Below are 22860 nucleotides of genomic sequence, written 5' to 3'. Positions count from 1 at the left end.
CTACCACTGCCAATTGTGTCAGTACGGACGACCGACCAAGCCGGAGGCACCGCTGACAGCTGGATTCGATCCCAGTGTCTCTGCGGTGGTAGGCAGGCGCTTAGTCCGCTGCGCTACCCAGCCGCCCTTGTCTTATCTTATCTTATCGTATCTTATCTTATTTGACGTATGCTCTCTGTCTGTCCATTAAGGTATATTACTTTGTGTCCTAGACTAGTAGAGCCTAATTTATCCAAACCTCAGAGTTCCAAGCAGTCCGGGTCACCGAACCAGCCAGATATAATTTGTATAATTTGCTACTACTTTCGCGCATATTTCAATAAACATTTTCAACAAACGACCTCCATTCCCAAAGTCTCTAGATAAACGAGGTTCTGACTGTACCAGGAATAGGTTCTATATACACTAGGAATGTACTACTGTTGAATGTGAATCTCCACGCGATGCATATGCAACGGCTGGGATTCCTCTCCGGCGTGTCCCACGTGGGAGAAAGAGACCGCTATCCGTTGAGCCAAAGGGTAATTCCTCTGGACTCGGGGGAGATATCCGCTCTTCTCTGTGTCAAAGGGAAGACGCTGTTAGCCTCTGCTGCTACATATGTATGTGTGCCTTTATGTCCTAGAACTGTACCATCGGCGCTGCCGCAGTTTTTTTTCGACATGAATTAATTGAATTGAATGAGAAATGTTGGCCTTCAGCCTTTTCTCCAGATAGGACTTTGTTTTCCCTTTAGACAATTTTAATAATTTATTTGTATTTATAGGCCGTGTTTTATCTGCGTTTTTTTGTACACGGTGGGGCTGACCGTGCGACTAAAGGAATTCTTTAGTCTCCAGTGTTGTTGTCTTCAAGGTCCATTAGTTCAGTTGAGTAACAGTTCTAGGGGTTTTGTCTAATCTAAACCTGTCAAATCACATTTCCCCACATTAGCGTCCTTTGAAAGGATCACCGCACTAACGACAAACGACTACGCTGAGGTACCAGACGACCGGAGAGCAATATTAGGAAAGAGGGTTATGCACACTTAGGTTCAGGCAAGTGTCTTTAATTTTTGTGCCCTTCGTATTATTACAGAAAGAATTAAAGCATTAAAGAAACTAGCACGGACCTACAGCAAGTGTGCAGAACCTTCTTTCCTGATACCACATTAGCTTGCTGCTAATTAATTCAGCCGCGCAGAAGGACCCGTTTAACCTCCCTAATGTGTTAGAAAGTTACACACACCGTTTGTTGTGTTGCCGTTTTAAAAGGTTAAAAAAAAAACAATGATTATAATCGTCCAATATTGTTTTTAACCTACTGACAAACTCATTATCCATTCATAACCGTGCACTTTTTTGTATGGTCCCCAAGACTATTTACCTTACAATATACCACTCATTTTCAGTGAATGTCATTATATTTCCTATCGTGAAGACATTATGTCATCTGACTATATATACTAATATTAGAACACACTTTTCTAGAATAAATTGCCTGTGTTTTTTTTTGTCTATGTTAGAAAAAAAGGTAAAAGTATTTTCTGCCTACAACTGAAGTTCATTTTGTTCAAAATAACTAATTCAAACAGCCTGTGTTTAGGTCTTTACTGTATGTCTTTATGTCTTGGACATGTGACACTACATTATCTAGTGACTCTGAGGTCATTCTGTAGTGACACTACATTATCTAGTGACTCTGAGGTCATTCTGTAGTGACACTACATTATCTAGTGACTCTGAGGTCATTCTGTAGTGACACTACATTATCTAGTGACTCTGAGGTCATTCTGTAGTGACACTACATTATCTAGTGGCTCTGAGGTCATTCTGTAGTGACACTACATTATCTAGTGACTCTGAGGTCGTTCTGTAGTGACACTACATTATCTAGTGACTCTGAGGTCATTCTGTAGTGACACTACATTATCTCGTGACTCTGAGGTCATTCTGTAGTGACACTACATTATCTAGTGACTCTGAGGTCATTCTGTAGTGACACTACATTATCTAGTGACTCTGAGGTCATTCTGTAGTGACACTACATTATCTAGTGACTCTGAGGTCATGCTGTAGTGACACTACATTATCTAGTGACTCTGAGGTCATTCTGTAGTGACACTACATTATCTAGTGGCTCTGAGGTCATTCTGTAGTGACACTACATTATCTAGTGACTCTGAGGTCATTCTGTAGTGACACTACATTATCTAGTGACTCTGAGGTCATTCTGTAGTGACGCTACATTATCTAGTGGCTCTGAGGTCATTCTGTAGTGACACTACATTATCTAGTGGCTCTGAGGTCATTCTGTAGTGACACTACATTATCTAGTGACTCTGAGGTCATTCTGTAGTGACACTACATTATCTAGTGGCTCTGAGGTCATTCTGTAGTGACACTACATTATCTAGTGACTCTGAGGTCATTCTGTAGTGACACTACATTATCTAGTGACTCTGAGGTCATTCTGTAGTGACACTACATTATCTAGTGACTCTGAGGTCATTCTGTAGTGACACTACATTATCTAGTGACTCTGAAGTCATTCTGTAGTCACACTACATTATCTAGTGGCTCTGAGGTCATTCTGTAGTGACACTACATTATCTATAGTGGTTCTGAGGTCATTCTGTAGTGACACTACATTATCTAGTGACTCTGAAGTCATTCTGTAGTGACACTACATTATCTATAGTGGTTCTGAGGTCATTCTGTAGTGACACTACATTATCTAGTGACTCTGAGGTCATTCTGTAGTGACACTACATTATCTAGTGACTCTGAGGTCATTCTGTAGTGACACTACATTATCTAGTGACTCTGAAGTCATTCTGTAGTGACACTACATTATCTAGTGACTCTGAAGTCATTCTGTAGTGACACTACATTATCTAGTGACTCTGAAGTCATTCTGTAGTGACACTACATTATCTAGTGACTCTGAGGTCATTCTGTAGTGACACTACATTATCTAGTGACTCTGAAGTCATTCTGTAGTGACACTACATTATCTAGTGACTCTGAAGTCATTCTGTAGTGACACTACATTATCTAGTGGCTCTGAGGTCATTCTGTAGTGACACTACATTATCTAGTGGCTCTGAGGTCATTCTGTAGTGACACTACATTATCTAGTGACTCTGAGGTCATGCTGTAGTGACACTACATTATCTAGTGGCTCTGAAGTCATTCTGTAGTGACACTACATTATCTAGTGACTCTGAGGTCATTCTGTAGTGACACTACATTATCTAGTGACTCTGAGGTCATTCTGTAGTGACACTACATTATCTAGTGACTCTGAGGTCATTCTGTAGTGACACTACATTATCTAGTGACTCTGAGGTCATTCTGTAGTGACACTACATTATCTAGTGACTCTGAGGTCATTCTGTAGTGACACTACATTATCTAGTGACTCTGAGGTCATTCTGTAGTGACACTACATTATCTAGTGACTCTGAGGTCATTCTGTAGTGACACTACATTATCTAGTGACTCTGAGGTCATTCTGTAGTGACACTACATTATCTAGTGACTCTGAAGTCATTCTGTAGTGACACTACATTATCTAGTGGCTCTGAGGTCATTCTGTAGTGACACTACATTATCTAGTGACTCTGAGGTCATTCTGTAGTGACACTACATTATCTAGTGACTCTGAGGTCGTTCTGTAGTGACACTACATTATCTAGTGGCTCTGAGGTCATGCTGTAGTGACACTACATTATCTAGTGACTCTGAGGTCATTCTGTAGTGACACTACATTATCTAGTGACTCTGAGGTCATTCTGTAGTGACACTACATTATCTAGTGACTCTGAGGTCATTCTGTAGTGACACTACATTATCTAGTGGCTCTGAGGTCATTCTGTAGTGACACTACATTATCTAGTGACTCTGAGGTCATTCTGTAGTGACACTACATTATCTAGTGACTCTGAGGTCGTTCTGTAGTGACACTACATTATCTAGTGTCTCTGATGTCATTCTGTAGTGACACTACATTATCTAGTGGCTCTGAGGTCATTCTGTAGTGACACTACATTATCTAGTGACTCTGAGGTCATTCTGTAGTGACACTACATTATCTAGTGACTCTGAGGTCATTCTGTAGTGACACTACATTATCTAGTGACTCTGAGGTCATTCTGTAGTGACACTACATTATCTAGTGACTCTGAGGTCGTTCTGTAGTGACACTACATTATCTAGTGACTCTGAAGTCATTCTGTAGTGACACTACATTATCTAGTGGCTCTGAAGTCATTCTGTAGTGACACTACATTATCTAGTGACTCTGAAGTCATTCTGTAGTGACACTACATTATCTAGTGACTCTGAAGTCATTCTGTAGTGACACTACATTATCTATAGTGGTTCTGAGGTCATTCTGTAGTGACACTACATTATCTAGTGACTCTGAAGTCATTCTGTAGTGACACTACATTATCTAGTGACTCTGAGGTCATTCTGTAGTGACACTACATTATCTAGTGGCTCTGAAGTCATTCTGTAGTGACACTACATTATCTAGTGACTCTGAGGTCATTCTGTAGTGACACTACATTATCTAGTGACTCTGAGGTCATTCTGTAGTGACACTACATTATCTAGTGGCTCTGAGGTCATTCTGTAGTGATACTACATTATCTAGTGACTCTGAGGTCATTCTGTAGTGACACTACATTATCTAGTGGCTCTGAGGTCATGCTGTAGTGACACTACATTATCTAGTGGCTCTGAGGTCATTCTGTAGTGACACTACATTATCTAGTGGCTCTGAGGTCATTCTGTAGTGACACTACATTATCTAGTGACTCTGAGGTCATTCTGTAGTGACACTACATTATCTAGTGACTCTGAGGTCATTCTGTAGTGACACTACATTATCTAGTGGCTCTGAGGTCGTTCTGTAGTGACACTACATTATCTAGTGGCTCTGAGGTCATTCTGTAGTGACACTACATTATCTAGTGACTCTGAGGTCATTCTGTAGTGACACTACATTATCTAGTGTCTCTGAGGTCATTCTGTAGTGACACTACATTATCTAGTGACTCTGATGTCATTCTGTAGTGACACTACATTATTTAGTGACTCTGAGGTCATTCTGTAGTGACACTACATTATCTAGTGGCTCTGAGGTCATTCTGTAGTGACACTACATTATCTAGTGACTCTGAAGTCATTCTGTAGTGACACTACATTATCTAGTGGCTCTGAGGTCATTCTGTAGTGACACTACATTATCTAGTGGCTCTGAGGTCATTCTGTAGTGACACTACATTATCTAGTGGCTCTGAGGTCATTCTGTAGTGACACTACATTATCTAGTGACTCTGAGGTCATTCTGTAGTGACACTACATTATCTAGTGGCTCTGAGGTCATTCTGTAGTGACACTACATTATCTAGTGACTCTGAGGTCATTCTGTAGTGACACTACATTATCTAGTGACTCTGAGGTCATTCTGTAGTGACACTACATTATCTAGTGGCTCTGAAGTCATTCTGTAGTGACACTACATTATCTAGTGACTCTGAGGTCATTCTGTAGTGACACTACATTATCTAGTGGCTCTGAGGTCATTCTGTAGTGACACTACATTATCTAGTGACTCTGAGGTCATTCTGTAGTGACACTACATTATCTAGTGACTCTGAGGTCATTCTGTAGTGACACTACATTATCTAGTGGCTCTGAGGTCATGCTGTAGTGACACTACATTATCTAGTGGCTCTGAGGTCATTCTGTAGTGACACTACATTATCTAGTGGCTCTGAGGTCATTCTGTAGTGACACTACATTATCTAGTGGCTCTGAGGTCGTTCTGTAGTGACACTACATTATCTAGTGGCTCTGAGGTCATTCTGTAGTGACACTACATTATCTAGTGACTCTGAGGTCATTCTGTAGTGACACTACATTATCTAGTGGCTCTGAGGTCATTCTGTAGTGACACTACATTATCTAGTGACTCTGAGGTCATTCTGTAGTGACACTACATTATCTAGTGGCTCTGAGGTCGTTCTCAGTATCTGCTCTGCCTTGGTTTTTCATGAAACATATAGAGCTCCCGTTGAGCTTCTGTCTCATTCACTGACAACATCCTCATCCTCAGATGTGTCTTCATCCTGATCAGGATCAGGAGTTGATGTTCTCCTCTCTAGTGATGTCAAAGTTATTTTCATTTGTGAAGTACATGACCGGTTTGTACCGTAACACCTACCTGTCCCGCGCACTCCATGGCCTGCTTGTCCTGCTTGGCGAAGCCTGTGAGCATCTTGGCCTGGAAGCCTCCCGACAGGGCCAGGAAGGGCAAGAAACACATGATGACCATGCTGAGCTTCCAGCTGAAGTAGAAGGAGATGATGATGGCCACGCCGATGTTGGTCATGGAGTTGACGATCATGCCGATCTGAGAGCCCGTGGCCTGGGGAGAGAGGGGGGGGGGGTCGGGTTGAGGTGTTTACATTCCTTAGTATCTAAAAGAAGCTTGCACTTGCTGGTTCCTGTGTACCGCTACACTTTGCTAGCTTTAGAATGAACATAGGCTGGGTAGCGCAGTGGACTATAAGCACTCGCCTACCACCGCAGAGACTCTGGGATCTAATCCAGCTGTCAGCGGTACCTACTAACACAATTGGCAGTGTTAGCGGGTGGGAAGCCGGTGGGGTATGTATCCTGGTCGTTGTAAACGGTGACTCCTATACTGGTCGGTCGGGGCGCCTGTTCAGCAGGGAGGGGATCTGGGGGAAATAGCGTAAACCTCCGCACGCGTTACGTTCCCCCAGTGAGAGTCCTCGCTGTCAGGTGAAAAGGCATGTAATAGTTCTACACCCTCACCAGGCCGACAGTGGGGCAATGCGCGCAACGACCAGGAAGGGAATTGGCATAACAACTAAATTGGGATGGGAGCAAAATACAGAAAGCCTCAAAAAAGAATTAACATAGACTGAAATTAACTTTAGATGTCCCAGGGGTCGGTCACGTAATGTAATTTTACCTACTCAGTAGCATGTTGTATATTACCATAAACATGTTAAATGTTCATTTTGACGTGAGTGTCATATTATAAGGTGGAGCTTTTGTGAGATCTTGTTATCTTTTTTGATCTTTTTCCTCCTTCTTTTTTCCATTTTTCTCCCATCCCAATGTTAGTCGTTATGCCAATTCCCGATCCCCCCTTCCTGGTCGTTGCGCACTCTACCCCCTACCGTCGGTCTGGGAAGGCGGAGACTATCACATGCTTCCTCCGACACATGTGTAGCCAGCCCACCGCTTCTTTTCACCTGGCAGCGCGGACTCTCACTGGGAGAGTGTAACGTGTGGAAGGTCACACTACCTCTCCCAGATCCTTCCCTTGTTGTGCAGGCGCCCCGACCAAACTGTAGGAGTCGCTGTTTACACCTGTTGCACTTATTTTATGTATCTGGAAAATGGAGACGACTACACACTTACTGTGTTGTTGAACTACACGTCCCATGTGTGATACAGCACAGGTAAAATGCTAAATGGTGCATTTATATAGCGTTTTTATACAAAGCGCTTTACAATTTGTTCCTCACATTTTACTCATTCACTCACACAATCACAGCGACGGCGGCGGCAACCATGCAAGGTGCCAACCTGCTAATCTGGAGCAGTTAGGGGTTTAGTGTCTTGCTCAAGGACACTTCGACACGCTGAATCGAAACGGGAACCTTCCGTTTACCAGGCTGACAGCTCTACCTTCTGAGCCACGAAAGGGTACAGTAAAAACACCTCGTTCACACTTCATCTAAGTCTGTGCGAGCTCTCTGTACCTTCAGTCTTTCTCTATTTTCTCTATCTACCTCCGGATTACCAGACGACTGATCTACCACCCGAGCCACTGTCGCCCCACAGTCTATGGCCTTATGACTTAATGCTTTTGTTCAAAGAAACCTGCATGAACCTAAGTGTTGCAGAACTCTCTTTCCTAATACTGCTCTCCGGTCTTCTGGCACCTTAGCGTATTAATTTGTCATGAGTGCGGTGATCCTTTCAAATAATCGACTGATTTAACTATATAACTATATACAACTATATTACCTGAACATAAAATCTGGGCCACTTACCCCAAAGTGGTTGGAATGATCCAACTTCTCAAAACTGTATGTCTGGGCACCGCCATGATTTAAAATCGAATGCGACTTGGGAGTGAAAATAACATGTTTTACGTTCTCATCAAGATGTCAGCCCCCAGTAAACAGACCCGGATTTTATGTGTAGGTAATATAAAATGCTTCTGAGTAAGCAAAATGAAATTATATGACGTCGTAGGCCTACCATTTATAAATAAATAAATACATTTCAGTCTATGTTTTCATTTGTATGTGGCTGTGATATGAAGCAAAGTCTAGTGGTACATAATATACAGTACAGCCGTGATAAACTGTAAGACTGTCTCACATCATCACATGATAATAACAAAGCCCCACGATTGCTCTTCTGCAGATCACCTGGAAGGTGTTAGGTGGGGGAGTTTTTGATTTGATTTGATTTATTGACAAAAACATATAACAACATTGATGTGTATTTGCCTTGTCAGGGATAGAACGAAAAGTCCAGGACTTATTTACATCGTTGTCCCTGTTGTTTCAAATGCATGTTCGTTGGAGGGTTGCAATGGCCCCTTGGGTGAGGTAGTCAGCATGCATCATTAACAAAAAAAGCTCCAAGCTTTTGAAGGTCAAAAATCATCATGGTTAATAAGACATATATTGAAAAATATTAACCGGTTTGTACAAGTGATGGCTTATTTTGAGGTATGAATTATTAAGACAACCCTGATTATAAAACCCTGATCAACACTCGTTTTTGGAAAAAATTATTTTTTGAATACCAAATCTTGTTTTTATAAAGAAAATTATTTAGTTTGATGACTCTGCTTCGTTGATCACCATGATCTTAAAATTGGCCTCGTAACTCCTCCTCTGTTGTTTGTTAACCTGCCCGACTTTTGAGCCACTCTGTTTGGTCGCTGTTTCTCTCCATCTCTCCAGGCGCCTGTCGCTGTGTAGGCGCTTGTGTGTGTGTTGTGTCGTGTGTGTGTGTGTGTGTGTGTGTGTGTGTGTATGTGTGTGTGTGTGTGTGTGTGTGTGTGTGTGTTTTTGTTTTTTCACTGTGTGTGTGCGTGTGCGTGTGTGTTTGTGTGTGTGTGTGTGTGTGTGTGTGTGTGTGTGTGTGTGTGTGTGTGCGTGCGTGCGTGCGTTTGTGTGTGTGTGTGTGTGTGTGTGTGTGTGTGTGTGTGTGTGTGTTTTTTTCACTGTGTGTGTGCGTGTGCGTGTGCGTGTGCGTGTGCGTGTGTGTGTGTGTGTGTGTGTGTGTGTGTGTGTGTGTGTGTGTGTGTGTGTGTGTGTGTGTGTGTGTGTGTGTGTGTGTGTGTGTGTGTGTGTGTGTGTGTGAGAGGGAGATACAGGGAGAAAGACGGTGGCTTGCTTGAGCAACACTCGTCTGGCACAGTCTGTTGTTGTGAATGTATGATGGGTGTGTCAGCAACCATTGGCATGCAGGCAAGTGTGTAAGAGAGGAACCTTTTTGGATATGTTGAAGTGTCCTCTCATCCCCATGCTGAGTTACCTCTTTCACAGCCATTGGCAGTTGCACAGCCTGTTATTTATGGTAGTTTGACTGATATACCAGGGATATTTCAGGGTCAGAGCCACTCAGAAGGGTCAGTCTGTTATTGTTTGCCGAACATTGAGAGTGTTAAACGCCATTTTGAGACCAAACATGAGAAAACGTTGCAGACAAGGCTGAATGTGTCCAGGTATGGCAAGCAAGCATCTCATGAAGACGGCAGCGTTCTTGTATAGCGCTCTTATATAATTATGAGAGGAAAATGGTTATTAAAACTATTGCTATGCACGTTGCCTATATGGATGGAATAGAATTACAGATCTGTTGGAGACTTACATTTTGACGTGGTCGTGTCATAATCAAACTTAATGTTAACCTTAATGTTGATATGGCACACTGGTTAACAAGAACATTTTAAAATGGCACTTCGTATCAAAAAGTTTGAGAACCCCTGGTCTAGACCCTAAAAATAAGACAGTGCCCCTTTTTCTGATTATTTTCTACGAAAGATAGTCTTATATTCAGCACAATACAGTATGTGCTGGCAGGTGCATGAGCTAAGTAGCCTAACATTGTTATCCAGGTGAAAAGCAATGTGTGAACAGAATATACTGTACAATTCACAAGTTGGAGCTTCCCTGAACCGTTGGTGTAGTGGTTAACACTGTCGCCTCACAGCAAGAAGGTCCAGGGTTCGATTCCCGCTTGGGGACCAGGTTTCCATGATGCCAGGTACCCAGGTGGGGTATCTCCCAGGCCTTTCTGTGTAGAGTTTGCATGTTCTCCCCGTGCTCGCAAGGGTTTCCCCCCGATAAGATAAACCCAATGGAAAAACATGCACAACAACAGATCGCTAATGCTGTGGCGTCCTTGACGAAGACGGACAGGAGCACTTGGATTGGTCCCCGGGGCGCGGCTCACGTTGACGACCCTATCTGCTCCCGGCTGCCCATGGGGGGAAGGACGACGGGATGGGTTAGGCGCAGAGACTCTATCGCATCGGCGACTGAGAAAAAGACAATGCATGTGTGTGTGTGTGTGTGCCGCTCCAATTGCATGTCCAGTTCGTTGCATGCCGATTAAAGACCCCCTAAAGAGGTCCTGCATTATTATTATTATTATATATCTGCCCTTGGTCATCAGTAGAGTTGGGTATCGGGAAAAGAGTACCAGAACCGGTACCAACATGGCCGACACGGACATCATGTGCAGCACCGAAACAAGCACCGAAATCCTGAGGATCCAGTGACAGCCAGGGAAAAGAAGACATAACCTACATCCTCCAAATCAAAGCGCTTTTTTTGTAAGCAGTTTCCGTGGCTAAACTTTTACGAAACCAAATTAATAAAATGCACTTATTCACACTTATACTTAAGCAGTGTGGTGCAGCCATATATCTGAGACACCCCAACCCTAGTCGACAGACACGCTGAGCCGAACCTCCTTCACGGAGACACGTCTGCCCTCGGGCATCGGGCAGAGGAAGTGCAGAGTGTCTCCAAGGAGCAGAGTGTCTCCAAGGAGCAGAGTGTCTCAGAAGAAGAGCAGAGTGTCTCCAAGGAGCAGAGTGTCTCAAAAGAAGAGCAGAGTGTCTTCAAAGAAGAGCAGAGTGTCTCCAAGGAGCAGAGTGTCTCAAAAGAAGAGCAGAGTGTCTCCAAAGAAGAGCAGAGTGTCTCCAAGGAGCAGAGTGTCTCCAAGGAGCAGAGTGTCTCAGAAGAAGAGCAGAGTGTCTCCAAGGAGCAGAGTGTCTCAGAAGAAGAGCAGAGTGTCTCCAAGGAGCGGAGTGTCTCCAAAGAAGAGCAGAGTGTCTCAGAAGAAGAGCAGCGTGTCTCCAAGGAGCAGAGTGTCTCAGAAGAAGAGCAGAGTGTCTCCAAGGAGCAGAGTGTCTCCAAGGAGCAGAGTGTCTCAGAAGAAGAGCAGAGTGTCTCCAAGGAGCAGAGTGTCTCCAAGGAGCAGAGTGTCTCCAAGGAGCAGAGTGTCTCCAAGGAGCAGAGTGTCTCCAAGGAGCAGAGTGTCTCCGAAGAAGAGCAGAGTGTCTCCAAAGAGCAGAGTGTCTCAGAAGAAGAGCAGAGTGTCTCAAAAGAAGAGCAGAGAGTCTCCAAGGAGCAGAGTGTCTCAGAAGAAGCAGAGTGTCTCCAAGGAGCAGAGTGTCTCAGAAGAAGAGCAGAGTGTCTCCAAGGAGCAGAGTGTCTCAGAAGAAGAGCAGAGTGTCTCCAAGGAGCATAGTGTCTCAGAAGAAGAGCAGCGTGTCTCCAAGGAGCAGAGTGTCTCAGAAGAAGAGCAGAGTGTCTCCAAGGAGCAGAGTGTCTCCAAAGAAGAGCAGAGTGTCTCCAAGGAGCAGAGTGTCTCCAAAGAAGAGCAGAGTGTCTCCAAAGAAGAGCAGAGTGTCTCAGAAGAAGAGCAGAGTGTCTCCAAAGAAGAGCAGAGTGTCTCAGAAGAAGAGCAGAGTGTCTCCAAAGAAGAGCAGAGTGTCTCAGAAGAAGAGCAGAGTGTCTCCAAAGTCTCCGGCAGAGGTCGTCTGTCCTCGGCTGAGGACCGAGAGGTGGAGCGTGACAACCGCTCGTTCTAAAGTATACATTTGAGAGAAGAGACCAGAGATAGAGAGGGGGGGGGGGGGGGGGTCCACGGCGGGGTTTGAGAAAACGAATCGATCCGAGGAAGAAGGCTGAGAGAGCGAGACGGCCTGTATTCTGGCCGGCATCCCGCTGACCTGATTGGATAGACAGCGGGCGCGCTTATTATTTTCGGGCCGCGTGTGATTGAGAATCGATCGCGCCCAGCTGCGCGCGGCTGCGGTGTGTGATTGACTCCAGCTGCGGAGTGGGAGCCGAGCCGGCGTACTGAAGTGCGGGGTCGCTTTGATGACAGGAAGCTCCTAATGCTGTATTATTAAAAGAAATTACATTTTCTGCTAGACTGACCCCCCCTGCTGGGGATCCGTACATGCTGCGGCCTCAACCCTTACGTCCCTGGACTCTGTCTATCACTCTGCCCTCAGATTCATATCTACCTAATGATACATCATTTACATTTCAGCTAAATGATAGATATGACACTTGTCACTGTCCTTTATGAGAAGGTTGGTTGGCCCTCTCCGACGGCCGTTATTTTAAGGGCCTTAAAGCTTCCTCCTTATACTACATCAATATTGGAATGTAATGTTGGAACCTATGGAACCCGTTCTAGTAACTGGCTGGTCCTTAAGGTCCCTTTGCTCTGAACAGGGTGAATCTGCATTTCTCTATGATGCCCCTCTAGCTCATCCAATGAACTCCAACAGTCCTTGAAGCTTGAGATTCTCCCCTCTGTTGCAGAGTTTAAAACCTTGATCTCCAACCTTTGTTGAGCAAGTTGTACCGGTTTTAATTGATTTGTTATCCATGCTTTTTGCCTCGTCTTGTTGTCTTATTGTTATGATTTCTGTATGTGCACGTGACGTGACGTGACTGCCCCCCCACCCCAACCTCCTCCAATGTACAGTTTCTTCGTCAAATGTATATACTCTCTTTTTTAGACTCTAAATCTGGTATGTCATAAATGTCTAGATGTAGCAGTACTGTCTATCTGTATGTCATGTATGTCATATATGTTTTGAAAATATGAATTGAAAATGGGGGACCCTGATGTAAACAAGACGAAATTCTTTCTCTGGTCTGCATCCCCTTAACAATTGTGTGTATTGAGCCGTACTGTATTGTACCCATTCTGCAATCTGTTAATACAATTTCCAATCAATCAAAACTGTAAAGGAGGGAAACCTCAGTTGCCTTTCGAGTTTAAATAAAGGTTTGAAAGGAAATTTGTCATTTACATTTTGTCATTTAGCTGACGCTTTTATCCTAAGCGACTTACAAGTTCTGTACGACAAGTCAGCAGGAAGGGTACAACTCTTTCAGCGGAGTAACAATGTTCATCAAACAGTGTTGAAACTTGGGTGCTGCAGTATCGAGTGCATAGACATAAGACATATTAGTATAGTAGGAGGAGTGCATGGTAGTATAGGACAGTAAGAAGTAGGGCTGACCTTGACTAGTCGAATAGCCAATCTCTTAGTCAAATGCAAACAAATATATAAACTTTTTTTTTGTTTCATTCTTTCCAAAATCAAAGAGGCCTAGAAGCGTGGCTAATGCCAATGGCGCGCATACCAGAGGCTAACTGCCTAAGAAAACGGGCACAGAGGCACTGAAAGAGGATTTCACCATCTAATGAACACACTAGACTAGACAAATATCAAGATGTATCCATCAGTGGACCAATTGCATGCTTTCGCAGAGAACACGAAGCCTTCAGTCGACTCCTTCAGACATTAAGCACCCCCACAGCCCAAATCAAATGATAAAAAAATCCGGGGGGGGGGGGGGGGGTCAACTACCAGTCGACTATCTGCACATTTTGGCCAGTCAAAGTCGACTCTACAAATCCTTAGTCGGGGACTGGCCTAGTAAGTAATAAGTAATGTAATGTCATCTAGATCCTTGACTCAGCGAGGTTAGGACTCACCCCCTGGACCTGCGAGGCATCTGTGGCGAGGCGTGTGGTCAGAGCCCCGGGGCTGTTCTTGTGGTCGTCGAACCAGCCCACCTCCTGGCCCAGCATGGCCCGGAAGCCCAGCCGCCTCAGCCTGCGCGTCAGCAGCTCCCCGGACTTGGAAAAGGCGTAGCCCTGCGTGGAGACAAACAGACCAGATCAGTTATTACTATAGGGATGTCCGATATTATCGGCCGATATTGGCATTAAAATGTAATATCAAAAATTATCGGTATCGATTTAAAAAATATATATATATATTTAAAAATATATATATATTTTATTTAACCTTTATTTACCCAGGCAAGCAAGTAAGAACAAATTCTTATTTAATTTATTGTCAAAAGTATGCATAATGTTGTGTTAATTCCACGACAAGAGATAATGTTAATTTTTCAGATATATCGGTATCGGTTGATATCATCGGTATCGAAAATTACGAGTTGGACAATATCGGTATATCGGATATCGGTAAAAAAGCCAATATATATATATATTATTCCTAAAATTGCTGCACTTTGTTAAAAATTGCATTGATCTGTTGGTCTGTGTAATAGCTAATACAGGATGTTGCTGCTTAAACGTATGTATAATGTATATTTATTGATGAACTCGTATACCAAAATTAATTTGAATTGAAAAATTTAGCTTTTTGCATCAAATATTGATAGGCGATAAAAATGTGATTAATTTTGATTAATTAACTATAAAGTCTCGAATGAATTCGATACATTTTTTTTATCGAGTCCCACCACTAGTTATTAGCCTCCATTAGTTATTAGCCTCCATTAGTTATTAGCCTCCATTAGTTATTACCCTCCATCAGTTATTATTACCCTCATTAAGTTATTATTACCCTCCATTAGTTATTATTACCCTCATTAAGTTATTATTACCCTCCATTCATTAGTTATTAGCCTCCATTAGTTATTAGCCTCCATTAGTTATTAGCCTCCATTAGTTATTAGCCTCCATTAGTTATTAGCCTCCATTAGTTATTAGCCTCCATTAGTTATTAGCCTCCATTAGTTATTAGCCTCCATTAGTTATTAGCATTCATTAGTTATTAGCCTCCATTAGTTATTAGCCTCCATTAGTTATTAGCCTCCATTAGTTATTAGCCTCCATTAGTTATTAGCCTCCATTAGTTATTAGCCTCCATTAGTTATTAGCATTCATTAGTTATTAGCCTCCATTAGTTATTAGCCTCCATTAGTTATTAGCCTCCATTAGTTATTAGCCTCCATTAGTTATTAGCCTCCATTAGTTATTACCATTCGTCGTTGTCTTCATTATCAACTGCATTGTTATCATCACTGCAATCATTCACACTGTTGCTCTCACCACCACAGTCATTGTTACTTACCGTTAAATCTAAATATAACCCGATCACTGACATCTTCATCATCGTCATTTGACACAGTCATTTAGCTGATGCTTTTATCCAAAGCGTCAGTAAGATTGTTCATCAAACAGTGTTGAACTTTGAGTGCTACAGTCTTGAGTGCATAGTAGTAATATACATATTAGCATACATTTACATTAACATTTAGTCATTTAGCTGATGCTTTTATCCAAAGCGCATAGTAGGTAGTAGTATTAGGCAAGGTGGATTACTTAGTAGCAGACAACAACGGTTAGTATTTTCTTTTTCATCATCATCATCATCATCATCATCATCATCATCATCATCATCATCATCATCATCATCATCATCAGCACCGCCCCACCCCCCCACCGGCTGCATCATCTTCATTAAACAGCTGTTGATTAATTTCAACAAACTAGACGTTATGTCCTCCTCTCTCTCTCGTCTCCCTCCCCTGACTGAGGAGGTGCGGTGGAGGCGCCCGGGCCATCAGTCTTGTGGGCCAAGTGGACCGGTGGCCATGATGTACCTGCAGCATCTGTGTGAAGAAGGAGGTCAGGCCGACCATGACGAAGAACAGGCAGATGCCATCGATCTCCTTCCTCTGAGCCACGGGGTCTGACACGGAGAACGTCTGCACACACATACACACACACACACACACACACACACACACACACACACACACACACACACACACACACGCACACAGAGAGAGAGAGAGAGAGAGAGAGAGAGAGAGAGAGAGAGAGAGAGAGAGAGAGAGAGAGAAGAGAGAGAGAGAGAGAGAGAGAGAGAGAGAGAGAGAGAGAGAGGAGGGAGAGAGAAGAGAAACATGTAAATCACAAAGAGGACAGGAGGAGGCCTGTTCTCACAGCGTGTTAGTTAAGGATTCAGGATGTCTCTAATGAGTCGATAGAGGTTACTAATTAATAAAAGGGGTAACGGATTGGCTCCGTGTTTGGTATTGGCTGTGTGAAAAAAAATAAAATAAATAAAGGCAGGGGGACCGGGGTGCGGCCCCTATCATCATCATCTGCTGCAGACTTGATAGTTTTGTATTGACCACCAACGGGGCTCATTTATCAAGCTTATATATCAGGGGAGGAAGTGTTGGACGTAATCAGAGCGATGCCCGGTGGTCCCGTCGATGCGGCTGCCAGTGCTGTGAGAATCCTGGGAGATCTGGAGCGTCTCTCATCCCGGGGGCCGGGGGAGGTGGGGCGGCCCGCAGGCCGGGGGAGATGGGGCGGGGCGGGCCGCACGCGTGGCATCCCCGTCGCTGGGCATGGCGGTGTGAGTGGTGCGCGGGCTGTTTGTGTTTTCCTTCGGTCATGGCGTGCTTTATCGGGGGGATTGGATGGGGATGTGGTGGGGATTGATGTGTGGGGTGTTTGGGGGACTGACTGTTCCGGGGGAGGTTCACATGCCTTCGAGCGACATTGAACTATTGTACTTGCCTATTCTTAAGTTTGCACGTTTGCCAACCAATCTCGTTGTGTACTGTATTGTGCAATGACAATAAAGCGTTCTACTTCTACATTGCACTACTTTTATTGTCTTTTATACCTATTCTTATGTGTGCAATTTATGCATTGTTTTTTTATTTTGTCAATTTGTGTGCTGATTTTATGCACTCTGGACTGCGGCCCATGTGTGAAGAGTACTATATAGATAGTTATTAATATTTATTATTGTTATATTGTAGAAATGTGTGCATTGAAATGTCTGTAAAGTCTCGACGACATTGAGAATGTCCTTGAGGGCGACCTCAATTGCATTTTCGAGAATAAATAAAGGTTGATGATGATGATGATTTATTTACCGTAGTGTGGTAGTGAAAGGGTTAACCGTCTGTAGTGTGGTAGTGAAAGGTTAACCTTCTGTAGTGTGGTAGTGAAAGGTTAACCTTCTGTAGTGTGGTAGTGAAAGGTTAACCTTCTGTAGTGTGGTAGTGAAAGGTTAACCTTCTGTAGTGTGGTAGTGAAATGGTTAACCGTCTGTAGTGTGGTAGTGAAAGGGTTAACCGTCTGTAGTATGGTAGTGAAAGAGTTAACCTTCTGTAGTGTGGTAGTGAAAGGTTAACAGTCTGTAGTGTGGTAGTGAAAGGGTTAACCGTCTATAGTGTGGTAGTGAAAGGTTAACAGTCTGTAGTGTGGTAGTGAAAGGGTTAACCGTCTGTAGTGTGGTAGTGAAAGGTTAACCTTCTGTAGTGTGGTAGTGAAAGGTTAACCTTCTGTAGTGTGGTAGTGAAAGGTTATTACCATTCGTCGTTGTCTTCATTATCAACTGTAGTGTGGTAGTGAAATGGTTAACCGTCTGTAGTGTGGTAGTGAAAGGGTTAACCGTCTGTAGTATGGTAGTGAAAGAGTTAACCTTCTGTAGTGTGGTAGTGAAAGGTTAACAGTCTGTAGTGTGGTAGTGAAAGGGTTAACCGTCTATAGTGTGGTAGTGAAAGGTTAACAGTCTGTAGTGTGGTAGTGAAAGGGTTAACCGTCTATAGTGTGGTAGTGAAAGGTTACCCTTCTGTAGTGTGGTAGTGAAAGGTTAACCTTCTGTAGTGTGGTAGTGAAAGGGTTAACCGTCTGTAGTGTGGTAGTGAAAGGTTAACCGTCTGTAGTGTGGTAGTGAAAGGTTAACCGTCTGTAGTGTGGTAGTGAAAGGTTAACCGTCTGTAGTGTGGTAGTGCAAGCGTTAAGCTTCTGTAGTGTGGTAGTGAAAGGTTAAGCTTCTGTAGTGTGGCAGTGAAAGGTTAACCTTCTGTAGTGTGGTAGTGAAAGGTTAACCGTCTGTAGTGTGGTAGTGAAAGGTTAACCTTCTGTAGTGTGGTAGTGAAAGGGTTAACCGTCTGTAGTGTGGTAGTGAAAGGTTAACAGTCTGTAGTGTGGTAGTGAAAGGGTTAACCGTCTATAGTGTGGTAGTGAAAGGTTAACAGTCTGTAGTGTGGTAGTGAAAGGGTTAACCGTCTATAGTGTGGTAGTGAAAGGTTACCCTTCTGTAGTGTGGTAGTGAAAGGTTAACCTTCTGTAGTGTGGTAGTGAAAGGGTTAACCGTCTGTAGTGTGGTAGTGAAAGGTTAACCGTCTGTAGTGTGGTAGTGAAAGGTTAACCGTCTGTAGTGTGGTAGTGAAAGCGTTAAGCTTCTGTAGTGTGGCAGTGAAAGGTTAAGCTTCTGTAGTGTGGTAGTGAAAGGTTAACCTTCTGTAGTGTGGTAGTGAAAGGTTAACCTTCTGTAGTGTGGTAGTGAAAGGGTTAACCGTCTGTAGTGTGGTAGTGAAAGGTTAACCGTCTGTAGTGTGGTAGTGAAAGGTTAACCTTCTGTAGTGTGGTAGTGAAAGGTTAACCGTCTGTAGTGTGGTAGTGAAAGGTTAACCGTCTGTAGTGTGGTAGTGAAAGCGTTAAGCTACTGTAGTGTGGTAGTGAAAGGTTAAGCTTCTGTAGTGTGGTAGTGAAAGGTTAACCTTCTGTAGTGTGGTAGTGAAAGGTTAACCTTCTGTAGTGTGGTAGTGAAAAGGTTAAATCTCCTCGTGAACTCTGGGAGACGCGGAGCCTCATTTATTTACACGAGGAAGGTTGAGTGAAGAACACCACCGTCACACCGTGGTACAAACGTCCCGGCCGAGAGTTCCCGGGCGCCACTTAATTCTTCTACTGACCTCCAGGGGATGTGGAGTGTTTTATAACCGTTGTTTTACCAAGAAGGTTGACCGTGCGTTCTTTTTTCCTTTTTCCTTTTTTCAGGCGATGCCCTGGTTTACAAGGTCATATTTCTGTACACAGCCACACCTGGGAGCTGCCCGGTACAATCACAAGGCTGCCCGTTTCGGAAACTGAGCAGCCCCAGTTTGGATGGAGCCCCCGATGGAGGTTAAAACTGAGCAGGTGTTCCAGCAGATGGAGGTAAAACACCCCACTGGGGCAGATGGATGTTTGGTGCCTTGCTCAAGGGCACCTCAACAGTTGTTGTTGTTGAGGGGGCGGTTCTGAGGATTTATACCAGCTTTGCTTCTCGAAACCGGTGGTTCTCAACGTGGGGCCTGGGGACCCCCGAGGGTCCTTAAAGGAACACGCCAACATTTTGGGAAATTAGCTTACCGTCTTCTCCAGAGAGAGACAAGAAGATAGATACCAGTTTCCTCTCTGTGCGTTGAGTAGAAAGCTATCTGGCTGCACGTTAGCCTAGCTTAGCACAATGAATGGAAGCGGACGTGATCGGTTAGCCTAGCCATTGTCCAACAAACACCTCTCCCGAAGGCTAACCGGTCATGTCCGCTTCCATTCATTGTGCTAAGCTAGGCTAACGTGCAGCCAGATAGCTTTCTACTGAACGCACAGAGAGGAAACTGGTATCTATCTTCTTGTCTCTCTCTGGAGAAGACGATAAGCTAATTTCCCAAAATGTTGGCGTGTTCCTTTTAGGGGGTTCCTGGTGGAATCTTTGCATTTCTATACTTCATTGACTAGAAGCCCAATGAGAGAATAATATAGGACTATTCTGATAATCGGTTTAACTCTCATTTACTATTTATATCAACAACAACAGAAATCCTCTCAGACGGGGGTCCCTGAGACAACATCCTGATGTTCTGTGGCCTAATGTATTAATGTGAGGGTCCTTGATATGAACCCCACCCATCTGGTAGTCCGCACAGGTTAAAACAAACACATCCTTCAGACGTAGCACCATATAATTCTGTTTCAAGTTTTCAGACCACGTTTTCAAACCTCCTTTTTCCGCGGATGGCGAGATGGAGTGTTGCGTAAGTTACAGCAAGTAGAGGTTGAGCACTTTCAGATGTCACACTCACACTACAAGTTATTTGGATTAACCTTGTAACTGCAGTACAGTATGGGCTCAGTTATATGGTTATATGATTTACTCGAGGGGTTAAGTGATCAATTATCAAATGATCAATTAAAGCAGCACAAATGATCATTTGTATATCAACGATTCGCCACGTGATGCCTTGAATTCATGAAGGTTTTTGTTTCTTCTCTCATGTCTCCACGGTGAACGGAGAATCCAAAAAAAACAGTAGAAGTACTCAATGAATTGAAGTTAATGGAGATTTGGTTTAACAACAGCAAAACGATATCAAAACATCAATTTACAAAGTCTCTCATTGTATCCAAGTGTCATTCATCCAGTCGTATGCTCAGTCCTTCACAAACAAATGCACTTGCTAACGAAAACATGACTCGTTGCTAGGCAACTGGGCAATGCGGCTTGAAGCCGCAGAGTTTAAGGATTTTCCACTTACAACGTTGTGAAAACAACAATGGCGGGCCGTTCATATGGCCTTTTCTCGTGAACACTCAAGTTCCATTTGAAGGCAGCACTTAACCAGAAAAGTTTCAGCGAAAATGCACGTGTTTGTACAGAGAATTGGATTATACTGGAGAGTTGAGAGAGTGAACAGTTTTAAGTACCTCGGAGTCCACATCTCCGAGGACTTGACATGGACCACTGTTACGACCCTGGCTCAAGGCCCGCAACCTATGTGCAAAACCGACACCAAAACCTGTGTATTAACTCAAAGTGCTACTATATTAAGGAATTACTAGTGTAAGCTAAAGGATAAGGACTGGAAGAACGTGACTATCTATTTGGTAACCCACACTCTTCAAAACACAGACCCTGCATGTGTGTTTCCCTGGCTGGTTTTAAAGCCTCCCAGCAGGTAACCAATCAGCACTAATTAACTAATTGGCAGCCCTCACCCGCATGCCCCGTGACACAGGAGTGATCAGGCCTCTAGTACATAACAACCACACACATTGACAGTGTTGTGAAGAAGGCACGGCAACGCCTCTACTTCCTCAGGCGCCTAAGATTTATTCTTCTTCCTGCTCCTTTTGTCCATGGAATGGCTATTTATGATTTATTAATGAAGAAACTATGATTGTATTATTCCATGTGGCAAATAAAAACTCTGAACTGAACTGAACTGAACTGAACTGAACTGAACTAAGGAAGTTCCAAGTGAGTCAGAAGATCCTTAAGAACTTCTACTCATGCACAATAGAGAGCATCCGGACTGACAATATCACCTCCTGGTTTGGGAATAGCACCGCACAAGACCGTAGCAGGCTATACAGAGAGTGGCACGTTCAGCCGAACGCACAATTGGAGGGGGGCTTCCCACTCTCCAGGACATTTACAACAAGCGGTGCATGGGTAAGGCTAAGATAATTATCAAAGACTCCAGCCAGCCAAACAACTGCCTCTTTGAACTGCTGCGGTCAGGCAATCGATACCGGAGTCTCATGGCAAGCACAGAAAGACTCAGAAGAAGCTTCTATCCCCAGGCCATCAGGCTGCTCAACGAACAATAACACTATGTAACAACCATCAAATGCACGCAGAGCACACACATCCACACGCACACACTCACTTTAAACAAACAACTCACTGCAGCACCCACTTTACACACTTTAGAACACCTAAACACACATGACTGCGTAGCACAGCGGAACAACAACACAATCATCAAATTTGCTGATGACACAGTAGTGGTGGGCCTGATCTCTGCCAACGACGAGAGGGCCTACCTGGAAGAGGTAGAGAATCTGTCACAGTGGTGTCAGGAGAACTGCCTCTCCCTGAACGTCAGCAAAACAAAAGAGATGATTGTGGACTTCAGGAGGTCGGGGGTCAAGGACTACAGCCCCCTCAGCATCGACGGGGCACCGGTTGAGAGAGTGAACAGTTTCAAGTACCTCGGAGCCCACATATCCGAGGATTTGACATGGACCACACACATTGACAGTGTTGTGAAGAAGGCACGACAACGCCTCTACTTCCTCAGGCGCCTAAGGAAGTTCCAAGTCAGTCAGAAGATCCTTAGAAACTTCTACTCATGTACAATAGAGAGCATCCTGACTGGCAACATCACCTCCTGGTTTGGGAATAGCACTGCACAAGACCGTAGCAGACTACAAAGAGTGACACGTTCAGCCGAACGCACAATTGGAGGGGGGCTTCCCACCCTCCAGAACATTTACAACAAGCGGTGCAGGGGGAAGGCTAAGAGAATTATTAAGGACTCGAGCCACCCGAACAACTGCCTCTTTGAACTGCTGCGGTCAGGCAAGCGATACCAGAGTCTTAAGGCGAGCACAGAAAGACTCAGAAGAAGCTTCTTTCCCCAGGCCATCAGGCTGCTAAACGAACAATAAACACTATGCAACAACCATCAAATGCACACAGCACACACACCCACACACTCACTTAAACAAACAACACACTGCATCACCCACTCTCCACACTTTAGATCACACAAACACACTTTATATTTATTGATAAAGGATTTGCACTACAACTCGTACACCTACTGTAAATTGTACCTAAATTGCACCTCATCCCATTTCT

The 22860-nt window shown here is 43.9% G+C and overlaps 1 protein-coding gene across 1 annotated transcript in view; it reads right to left on the bottom strand.

The window, feature by feature from the left end:
- Window positions 1-22860, bottom strand: part of abcb11b (ATP-binding cassette, sub-family B (MDR/TAP), member 11b) — a gene marked incomplete at both ends in the record, with an annotated part of 87732 nt that overhangs the window by 25034 nt on the left and 39838 nt on the right. Inside the window, 3 exons of the mRNA XM_084333839.1 lie at window positions 6217-6420; window positions 14094-14255; window positions 16019-16123. Of these exons, the coding sequence (XP_084189965.1) occupies window positions 6217-6420; window positions 14094-14255; window positions 16019-16123 (471 nt within the window). The remainder of the gene's footprint in view (window positions 1-6216; window positions 6421-14093; window positions 14256-16018; window positions 16124-22860) is intronic.

The sequence above is a fragment of the Notolepis coatsorum genome, assembly GCF_963971535.1.
Source record: "Notolepis coatsorum genome assembly, chromosome: 1".
NCBI lineage: Eukaryota > Metazoa > Chordata > Actinopteri > Aulopiformes > Paralepididae > Notolepis > Notolepis coatsorum.
Note: the sequence above shows the minus strand (reverse complement) of the source record. Positions and strands in the feature narration are given on the sequence as shown.